The sequence below is a fragment of the Papio anubis genome, chromosome 16, assembly GCF_008728515.1.
Source record: "Papio anubis isolate 15944 chromosome 16, Panubis1.0, whole genome shotgun sequence".
NCBI lineage: Eukaryota > Metazoa > Chordata > Mammalia > Primates > Cercopithecidae > Papio > Papio anubis.
In genome coordinates this window covers 11,695,747-11,706,748 of record NC_044991.1, presented here as the reverse complement: position 1 = coordinate 11,706,748, position 11,002 = coordinate 11,695,747, and the positions used below count along the sequence as shown (strand labels likewise).

At 51.3% G+C, this 11,002-nt stretch overlaps 1 protein-coding gene across 1 annotated transcript; it reads left to right on the top strand.

Moving 5' to 3' along the window:
* The first annotated feature begins 4,592 nt into the window (after positions 1-4,592).
* Positions 4,593-8,856, top strand: APOBEC3C (apolipoprotein B mRNA editing enzyme catalytic subunit 3C). The gene is given in 4 exon segments (NM_001346000.2): positions 4,593-4,711; positions 6,076-6,232; positions 7,922-8,201; positions 8,426-8,856. Coding segments are annotated over 4 exon segments (573 nt in total). The 5' UTR covers positions 4,593-4,694; the 3' UTR covers positions 8,545-8,856.
* The last annotated feature ends 2,146 nt before the right edge of the window (positions 8,857-11,002 follow it).

Here is an 11,002-nt window from a genome sequence, read left to right as displayed (position 1 = left end):
ACCACCACGCCCAGCTAATTTTTGTATTTTTAGTAGAGACGGGGTTTCATCATGTTGACCAGGATGGTCCCTATCTCTTGACCTCATCATGATCTGCCCGCCTCAGCCTCCCAACGTGCTGGGATTACAAGAGTGAGCCACCGCGACCAGCCAAGTAGTTTCTTTTTTTTTTTTTTTTTGAGACGAAGTCTTGCCCTGTCACCCAGGCTGGAGTGCAGTGGCGCGATCTCCGCTCACTGCAAGCTCCGCCGCCTCCTGGGTTCATGCCATTCTCCTGCCTCAGCCTCCCTAGAAGCTGGGACTACAGGTGCCCGCTACCATGCCCGGCTAATTTTTATGTATTTTTAGTAGAGACTGGGTTTCACCGTGTTCGCCAGGATGGTCTCGATCTCCTGACCTCATGATCCGCCAGCCTCGGCCTCCCCAAGTGCTGGGATTACAGGCGTGAGTCACTGTGCCCAGCCAGTAGTTTCTTATAAAACTAAACATGTACTTAACATACAGTCCAGCAATTGCACTATTGGGCATTTATTCCAGAGAAATAAAAACTTATGTTCACATTTTTAAAAAAACAACAAAAACCTGTGTTCACTGCAGCTTTGTTCACAATAGCCAAAAACAGCAACCAATCTAAACGTCCAGTGGGCGAATGGTTCAACCTGCTGTGGTACATCCATGCCATGAATCGTGCCCTGCAATGGAAACAAACAACCTATGGAAACCAGCAACAATTCAGATGAACCTCAAGGGTATTATGCTGAGTGAAAAACGTCAATGACGAACAATTCCATACACACATTCCATGTATAATAATATACTGATGATTCTATATATATCAAAAGAAATCATATCAAAAGATCCCATATATATATTCTAGATACATATTCCATACAATCATATACTAAAGATCCAATATATATAACCTGCTTTTTTATATTTATAATTTTATTTTATGTTATTTTGAGATGGTGTTTCATTCTTGTTGCCCAGGTTTGAGTGCAATGGCGCGATCTGGGCTCACAGCAACCTCTGTCTCCCGTGTTCAAGTAATTTTCCTGCCTCAGCCTCCCGAGTAGCTGGGATTACAGGCAAGCACCACAACACCTGGCTAATTTTGTATTCTTTTTTAGTAGAGACGGGGTTTCTCCATGTTGGTCAGGATGGTCTCGAACTCCCAACCTTAGGAGATCCCCTCACGTCAGCCTCCCAAAGTTCTGGGATTACAGGTGTGAGCCACCGCACCCGGTCTATTTTTTTTTTTTTTTTTTTTTTTTTTTTTGAGATGGAGTCTTGCTCTGTCGCCTAGGTTGGAATACAGTGGTGAGATCTCCACTCACTGCAACATCCACTTCCCGGGTTCCAGTTATTTTCCTGCCTCAGCCTCCCAGGTAGCTGGGACTACAGGTGCGTGCCACCATGCCTGGCTAATTTTTTTTTTTTTTTTTTTTTTTTTAGTCGTGACGGGGTTTCACCATGTTGGTCAGGCTGGTCTTGATCTCCTGACATCAAGTGATCCCGCCCGCCTCGTCTTCCAAAGTGCTGGTATTACAGGTATGAGCTACCGCAATCAGCCATTTTTAACCTTCTTCAAATAAAATTACACAGGTGGAAAAAGTTTTTCTTTTCTTTTTTTTTTTTTTTTGAGACAGGGTCTCCCTCTGTCGCCCAGGCTGGTGTGCAGTGATGCAATCATGGCTCAAGTGATCCTCCCCCCTCAACCTCCCTAGTAACTGGAATTACAGGTGTGCGCCATCACATCTGGCTAATTTGTTTTTGTTTTTGTAGAGACGGGGTTTCACTATGTTGGCTAGGCTGGTCTTGAACTTCTGATATCAAGTGATCCGCCCGCCTTGGCCTCCCACAGTGCTGGGATTACTGGTATGAGCTACCACACCTCGCCTGAAAACGTTTTCAAAATAATAAAATGGGCTGGGCAAGTGGCTCACGCCTGCAGTTAGAGGCCTGGAGACATTAAGTAAACCACCCAAGGTCACACAGTAAGGAAGGGGCGGATCTCAGAGTTACCTGGCTGCAAAGCTGGTGTCCCTTCCCCACTGTGCCTTAACTGCCGCCTTACAGCTGGGTTTGACGATGCCTCCCTGGTCTAGGGTTATTATTCCATTTTCTTCTACGAAGTGTGTTTCTGATGAACGGAATTGATTATTTTCCACCGATGGTCCTTTGTCCATCTCTTTCTGATGGCAACAGAAAACTTCACCTTCAAGGGGTGCGCCTCTGCCCAGCGCCGCACCGTCTGAAAACTAAGCAGCGCCCATCTGGGAAGTGAGGAGCGCCTCTGCCCCGCCGCGGCACCGCCTGGGAAGTGGGTAACGCCTCTGCCCGGCTGCCCCACCGTCTGGGAAGTGAGGAGCGCCTCTGCCCAGCCCCCACACTGTCTGGGAAGTGAGGAGCGCCTCTGGACGGCTGCGGAGCAACCCTCCAGCTGTGAAGTGGCAGCCCTGTGTGTGATCTTTCTGCTCTCCCCAAGTTTTCATTTTCGACAGTAAAATGTACTTTTAAATTAAAAGATTTATATTGGGGAAGGGGGCGGCGGGGGCGGGGAGAGAGAGAGAGAGAGAGAAGAAAGGAAAGAAAGAAAGAAAACTTCACCTTCCAAAAACAACCACTAGGAGTCGGCTTTGTGCAGAGGTAGGACAAGCTTCTGTGCAGGTAGGGACGCTGCTGCACTCCCTCCCACTCAGGCATCCTCCTCCCTATCTGCCTTCGGGTGGCAGCCAGAGGAGTTCAGAGCCTCTACAGAGAGCACAACTTCTCCAGCTGGACTGAAGGGGGCCTGCCCCTCCACACCTGTGGGTATTTCTCGAAAGGTGGAGATGAGAGACTGAGAAAGGAAATAAGACACAGAGACAAAGTATAGAGGAAGAAAAGTGGGCCCAGGGGATGGGCGCTCAGCATACGGAGGACCGGCACCAGCACTGGTCTCTGAGTTCCCTTAGTATTTATTGATCACTATCTCTACCATCTTGGTGAGGGGGACGTGGCAGGACTATAGGCTAATAGTGGGGAGGGGATCAGCAGTCCCTGATGTAGGGTCCGGCCCTATGGGGCTTAGCAGGTATTCTCCCCATGTATGGAGACGAGTGATTGTAAGAAATAAAGACACAAAACAAAGAGATAAAGAGAAAACAGCTGGGCCCGGGGGACCACTACCACCAAGACGTGGAGACCAGTAGTGGCCCCAAATGGTTGGGCGCACTGTTATTTATTGCACACAAAACAAGGGGGCAGGGTTAGGAGGGTGAATCGTCCAAGTGATTGATAAGGTCAAGGAAGTAACGTCATCATAGAACAGGGGGCCCTTCCCTACAGGTAGTCAAAGCAGAGAGGGAAGGCGGCATACGTCAGCGTTTTCTTCTATGCACTTATCAGAAAGATCAAAGACTTCAAGGCTTTCACTATTTCTTCTACCACTATCTTCTAAGAACTTCAAAGAGGAACCAGGAGTACGTGAGGAACATGAAAATGGACAAGGAGCATGACCATTAAAGCACAGCACTACAGGGAGGGGTTTAGGCCTCCGGATGACTGCGGGCAGGCCTGGATAAGATCCAGCCTCCCACAAGAAACGGGTGGAGCAGAGCGTTCTCTGACTCCTCCAAGAAAAGGGAGACTCCCTTTCCCGGTCTGCTAAGTAACGGGTGCTCTCTTGGCAGGGGCGTCACCGCTTGACCAAGGAGCCTTCAAGTGGCCCTTACGCAGGTGGGACAGAGGGCTCACCTCTTGTATTCTCGGTCACTTCTCACAACATCCCTTCAGCACTTGACCATATACCCACCAGTTACATAATAATATTGATATTACTCTTAATAAAGGAGCGTAATATTAAAGAGTAATAAAGAGTAATATTAAAAGCTAATGATTAATGTCTATACTAATGATTGATAATGTCCATGATGATCTCTACATCTAATTTGTATTATAACTATTCTTATTGTAAGTATATTCTTTACTATACTGAAACAGTTTGTGCCTTCAGTCTCTTGCCTCAGCACCTGGGTAATCCTCCGCCCACACCTCTGAGGGGCTGACCTGCGCCCCACCTTCTGGAAGCTGGGAGGTTGGAAGAGGGAAGGCATGCAATGGACCCAGCACACAGCTGGGAACTTGAGGCACACCTAAGCCTTCACTTGTGCTGTGCCGAGTCCACACTTCCTTCCCCACTGGAGTCTCCAAACCTCCCTCACTCAACAGGGAGGTGCTGCTCAAAGTTCTGGGCACACATTAGGGCTGGGGAGGGGGCGGTGGAGAGGGGGCTCCAGCCTGTCCGTCCACCAGGCAAGGGGGCACCTGCCCCTCTCTCAGCCTGGTCTGGACCCGCCTCCCAGGCTCTGGCTGCAATGCCTTTCTCTTTCTCTTTCTTTCTCTTTGCAATTCTGTTGGGTCCTGCCCAAGACAGATAAAGACAGAGCAGCCTGTCTTTGTCTGAGGTTCCTCTGCCAGTGGGAGGGGCCAGAAGAAAACCAGAAAGAGGGCCAGAGTCAGAGAAACGTAAAGCACCCCAGGGTCTCCCACACCAGTGCCTGAGCAGGAACGGGGAGGGGCCATGACTCACAAGGCCCTGGGAGGTCACTTTAAAGAGGGCTGCCCAACTGCAAGGACTCTGTAAACGGGAAGAGAAGCCACAGCACTTCAGAAAAGAGTGGGACTGGACAAGCGTATCTAAGAGGCTGAACATGAATCCACAGATGAGGTACCTCTGCCCGCTCTGTCTGCCAGGCCCCTCCTGCCCCTTCCTGCCTAGTGGTCCTGCTGGGTCTCAGCCCTGGCCTCCCCCTGCCCCAGCCCCACCTCTGGGCTCCCTCCCCTCTGTCTCCCCCGCCGCCGACACTCCCAGCCAGGCTCCTTGCCCTGCTGTGTGGTCGCCCCACTGCTGCTTCTGAATGGGCCACCTTCCCCACCTGCACCAGCCCAGGCCCCCTGCTGAGACTCTCCCCAGAAAGTCACCACCGGGCTGGTGCTCCCCGCCCTGGGAGAGTGCTCCCTCTGTGTGCTTCCCACCATTCCTGAGCTCTGGAACTGGGAGAATTGAACCAAAGGATGATTGGGTCAATCCGGCATTTTATTCTCAGCACTTTGATGAAATTTCTGTAAGATTTACTTTGTTTCAATATAAAGTCTTAGGAGAGGGTGTGGGGGAGGGAATGGTCTCTGTACCAGAAAATAAGTCATTTCTTCCAAAGATGCCTCCAGTGTGAACAGAGGAGGATGCACATGACCCCAGACACAGGCTCCTCCTTCGTGAGCACCATTCCCCTTTAAAAATGACCCTGGTAACATGGAATGTAGAAAAAATATGATGATTAGGACAAATACCCTTATTTTACCCAGGGCACGGTGGCTTATACCTGTAATCCTAGCACTTTGGGAGGCTAAGGCGGGTGGATCACTTGTGGTCAGGAGTTCGAGACCAGCCTGGCTAACATGGTGAAAGCCCGTCTCTACTGAAAATACAAAAAATTAGCCAGGGGTGGTGGCGGGCGTCTGTAATCCCAGCTACTTGGGAGGCTGAGGCAGGAAAATCCCTGAACCCGGGGGCCGGAGGTTGCAGTGAGCAGAGATTGTGCCACTGCACTCCAGCCTGGGGGACAGAGCGAGATACCATCTTAAAAAAAATAAATAAATAAAGGTAGCCTTGGCCTGGGGAATTCAGTGTGATATCATCATCGGACAGGTGAAATGGGAGGAAGGAACTGAGCTGAAATGTTCAAGCAATTATTTCAGGGTGAAGAGTTTTATTGTCTGTTGCATTTTCCTGATGGGTTGGGAGATGTGTGGCAGAAAAACTGGGAGGTTGAGGGTGTCCCATTGGTAGCCCCAGAGCTGGGGTTCCAGCTGGGAGAGGTCACTGCAGCCCTGCTGCCCCTACCAGCATCGCCTCCTCTTTCTCTCTCCCAATCTTCCTGCCTGGGAAAGCAGCAGACATTCTCAGGACTGCGGAGGGATGGGGGAGGCCCAGAGCCCAGGACCGTCTAGGGAGTGGTGTTCAGTGGGCATCAGCCCCCAGGACTCCGGCGGAGGGGTCTCTGCATTGGGGTTTCTCTCTTGTGCCCTCAGAAACCCAGTGGAGGCAATGTATCCAGGCACATTCTACTTCCAATTTAAAAACCTATGGGAAGCCAACAATCGGAACGAAACCTGGCTGTGCTTCACCGTGGAAGTTATAAAGCAGCGCTCAACTGTCTCCTGGGAGAGGGGCGTCTTCCAAAACCAGGTAGCACCAAAGTCCTAGTTACACCCCAAATAGGAGCTGAGCAGCTGGGAATGCAGAAAACACAATAAGTGATGTGCCTGGTGCGGGCTCTCCTGTGTGTACTTTCTTGCCACATGTTTTTTTTTTTTTCTTTTTTCTTTCTTTTTTTTTTTTCTGAGATGGAGTCTCGCTCTGTTACAGACTGGAATGCAGTGGCGCTATCTCAGCTCACGGCAACCTCTGCTTCCTGGGTTCAAGCGATTCTCCTGCCTCAGTCTCCCGAGTAGCTGGGATTACAGGTGCCTGCCACCACACCCAGCTAATTTTTCTGTATTTTTAGTACAAATGGGATTACACCATGTTGGCCAGGCTGGTTTCGAACTCCTGACCTCAAGTGATCCACCAGCCTTGGCCTCCCAATGTGCTAGGATTACAGGCGTGAGACACCATGTCTGGCCTCCTCCCTACATTTTTGAAGTCCGTGGCCCAGATCTTCCTCCCTGACTCTCCTGGAATCAGATCGTGGAGGGGTTTTGCTTCTTCCCGAAAGGCCTTGTTTAGCGCCCAGCACCCTCACTCTTGACTTTGTTTCCCAAAATCTTGTCATGGAGCTGTGCATCCGGCAGTCCTCAGGAAACAGCAGCTGTGGGAAGCAGGGGGTGTGGTGTCCAGCTCTGTGTCTGGACCGGTCACTGCTGGGCTCGTGAGGCTGCCCCTGCCACTGCCCTGATTCCTCAGCAGAAGGCAGGCAGGGAACAAGGCAGACCCCAGAGGGCTAAGCCATAGCAGGGGCTGAGGATGCCTGGTGAATGGATACCTGGGAGAAAAGATGGCAGAATTCACACATGAGTCTATGAGACAGGGAAAGACACAATAAAATAAAGAAGGAAGGGGCCGGGCACGGTGCAGAGGCTCATGCCTGTAATCCCAGCACTTTGGGAGGCTGAGGCAGGCAGATCATGAGGTCAGGGGTTCGAGACCAGCCCGGCTAACATGATGAAACCCCATCTCTACTAAAAATACAAAGATTAGCCAGGTGTGGTGGTGGGTGCCTGTAATCCCAGCTACTCAGGAGGCTGAGGCAGGAGAATCGCTTGAACCTGGGAGGCAGAGGTTGCAGTGAGCCAAGATTGTGCCACTGTACTCCAGCTTGGGTGGCAGAGCAAGACTCCATCTCAGAAAAAAATAAAAATAAAAGAATAAAGAAGGAAAGAGAAGGATAGAACAAGGGAAACTCAATAAATAAAACACCCTGGGGCCTACTATGTACCCGGAAAAATGAAAAGTAAAAAAATAAAATAAGGCCGTGCATGTGGTTTACCCTCATAGTCCCAGAGTTTTGGGAGGCTGAGGCAGGAGGATCGCTTGAGCCCAAGAGTTTGAGACGAGCCTGGGCAACATGGTGAAACCCCGTCTCTACAAAAATTACCAAAAAATTAGGCAGGTGTGTGTCAGCACACACTTGCAGTCCCAGTTAATTGGGAGGCTGAGGTGGGAAGATTCCTTGTGCCTGGAAGGTTAAGACTGCAGTCAGCCCAGATTGCACCACTGCACCCCAGCCTGGGCAACAGAGAGAGACCCTGCCTCAAAAATAAATAAATAAGGAAACGCCCCCGGGCTCTGGCCCACCTTCTGCTCCCATTGCCTCACCCCTGCACTTCTCCTGCTCCTGGTCTGAGCTCCCCTGCTCTCCTCCTCCTCCTTCCCCAGGTCGATCCTAAGAGCCATTGTCATGCAGAAAGGTGCTTCCTCTCTTGGTTCTGCAAGGACATACTGTCTCCTAACACAGACTACCAGGTCACCTGGTACACATCTTGGAGCCCTTGCCCAGAGTGTGCCGGGGAGGTGGCCGAGTTCCTGGCCAGGCACAACAATGTGATGCTCACCATCTATACCGCCCGCCTCTACTACTCCCAGGATCCGAATTACCAGCAGGGGCTCCGCAGCCTGAGTGAGAAAGGGGTCTCTGTGAAGATTATGGACTACGAAGGTGAGATGTGGGGTGGCTGAGGTAAGCGGGTTCGGGAGGGACAGCATGAGGGGCAGGTGGGTCTCCAATGCCGTGGGGCGGGGCAGTGTCCCCTGGGAGTCTGTGGGGACGGAGCTGGTGTCCACTGCAACTGGCCGTCAGGAGACCTGGCCTGGGAGGGGAGGGCCCAGGGCCTGGAGAGAGGCCTGCTGGGTCCTCACTGCTTTCTCCTCGTTTTTTCTCAGATTTTAAATATTGTTGGGAAAAGTTTGTGTACGATGATGGTGAGCCATTCAAGCCTTGGAAGGGAATAAACACCAACTTTCGATTTCTGAAAAGACGCCTACGGGAGATTCTTCAGTGAGGGGTCTCCCCGGGCCTCATGGTCTGTCTCCTCTAGCCTCCTGCTCATGCTGCACGGGCCTCCCCTCCACCCTGGACCAGCTCTGTTTCTGCCTGGTCATCCTGAGCCCCTCCTGCCCTCAGGGCCATTCCACTGTGCTCCCCTGCCTCACCGCCTCCTCCCCGCTCTCCCAGGCTCTTCCTTCAGAGGCCCCTTTCTGCCTCCATGGCTACCCATCCACCCCCTCAGACCCCATTCCTCCAGCCTGCGTGCCCCTAACCTGGCTCTTCCCATCTCCCCAGCATAACCAAATCTTACTAAACTCAACCTAGGCTGGGCATGGTGACTCACGCCTGTAATCCCCCAGCACTTTGGGAGGCAAAGGTGGGAGAATCACTTGAGCCCAGGAGTTCGAGACCAGCCTGGGCCACATGACAAAGCCCCATCTCTACAAAAAAAAAAAAAAAAGCTAGATGTGGTGGCATGCACCTGTAGTCCAAGCTACTTGGAAGGCTGAAGTGGGAGGATTACTTGAGCCCTGGAGGTGGAGGCTGGAGTGAACAGAGATCGCACCACTGAACTCCGGTCTGGGCAGAGTAGATCGAGACCCTGCCTGAAAATAAATCAATAAATAAACTCAACCTAAATGGGTGTGAATATATGTAAATTTAATACCAGAAGTTTTGAGAAACATCCTTTGTAAATTTCATCCTACGAATTGGGTCATTCATGTCCTACCCAGCTAAAACAGAGGCCAGGAGCCAGGGAGGAAAAGCAGTCAGGCCACACGCCTTTGCTCCCGAAATGGACTTCTCTGCAAGCCTGACTCCTGAAACTGTGCGTTTACCCTGAAGCCAGCTTTATCCATAGCTTCTGCTATAAATGGCTGTAAGTCGTGGACTCCTTGCTCCAAAAGCAGCAACTCAGCAATGGAACCTCCCAGCTCCCAACGCTTCCTAGTGCCCACGGGCTTTCCCAAAGGGCAAGAGAACGTTTCTCCTCCTATAATTGCCATCTCTTTGTTCTCCCGACATGGTGAACACCACCCGGACTGCGTGTATGTCCCAAATTACAATTCTTTCTTTGCTAATGAAATATGAAATTTAGAGGCTCTTCTCCACACTTTAAATTTGACTTGACATTTTCAAGGCAGATGTAAGTTATTAGAGAATGAGACTCTATAAAAATGACCCCTTCATGCCGTGGCCTCCATAGAAGATGCCCCGGGCCAGGTGTCCACACGGTGGGCATTTATTTTCTCGCAGATCTGGAGGCTGCAGGTCCAAGTTCGAGGGTTGGGTGGAGTTGTTTTCTCTGAGGTCAGTTCTCCTGGCTGGCAGGGAGTCGCTTCCAGTCGTGTCCTCTGTGGCTTTTCATCTATGCACCTGCACCTCTGGGGTCTCTCTGCCTCCAAATATCAAATATCAACCTTTTTTTTTTTTTCTTTGAGACAGAGTTTTGCTCTTGTTGTCCAGGCTGGAGTGCAATGGCACGATCTCGGCTCACTGCAACCTCTGCCTCCCGAGTTCAAGTGATTCTTCTGCTTCAGCCTCCCAAGTACCTGGGACTAAAGGCATGCGTCACCACACCTGATTAATTTTGTAGTTTTAGTAGAGAAGGGATCTCACCATGTTGGCCATGCTTGCTCTCGAACTCCTGACCGCAGGTGATCTGCCTGTCTTGGCCTCCCCAAGTGCTGGGATTACAGGTGTGAGCCACTGTGCCCGCCTGGGATCATATGTTACATGCATATTTGTTTGATAAGCCTGGACTGCAACCACCTACATGAATATTCATAGCTCCTCCTGTAGCCTGTTGAATATGTATGTTTAGCCAACCTCTTCAGCATAAAGCTCCTGCCCCAACCCCTCCTGTTTCTAAATGTCTGTATCTGGTGTTTCCCAGAGGCTGCTTTTCCCAGGCTGTAGGATGGCTACCTTGCAGGCTATCACCCTTATCAAGAAATAAAGTGTTCTTTGCAAATGTATACCTTGTGTAATTTTTAGGTCTCTGCACCATGGGAGCACGCTACCAGGGGAAGGGAGCTGTGAGACCCACAGGAAGGCTCCAGACAGGCTGGCCTGGGACACCAGCCGCTGCCCTTCCATGACATGGGGACAAGAGAGGGCAAAAGTTCATCCAACCAGGGAGCAACTCTGGGCAGGAGATGGGGAAGGAGGAGAAGCAGGAAGGAAAGAGCTCAGTTTGGGGTGCGCATGACATCTTGGTGGGACGTCTGAGGCCCACACCCACCTGCTGTCCCCCACTCCCATGGTGGCCTCCTAGTGTGAAGGCCTGGGGGGAGGCAGACGCCTTGCCCTTCACTCTCCCTCCCTGTCCCCTGGCTCCTGGGTGGGGGGCGTCTCTGGGTTGACACCTGAGAGCAGGATCTGGGGGTCCCTGCAGAGGCATCATCCTGTCTGTCTTGATGGCGGAGAGGAGGCTCCAGCTGGGCGGGACCACCAGGGGAGGGACGTCT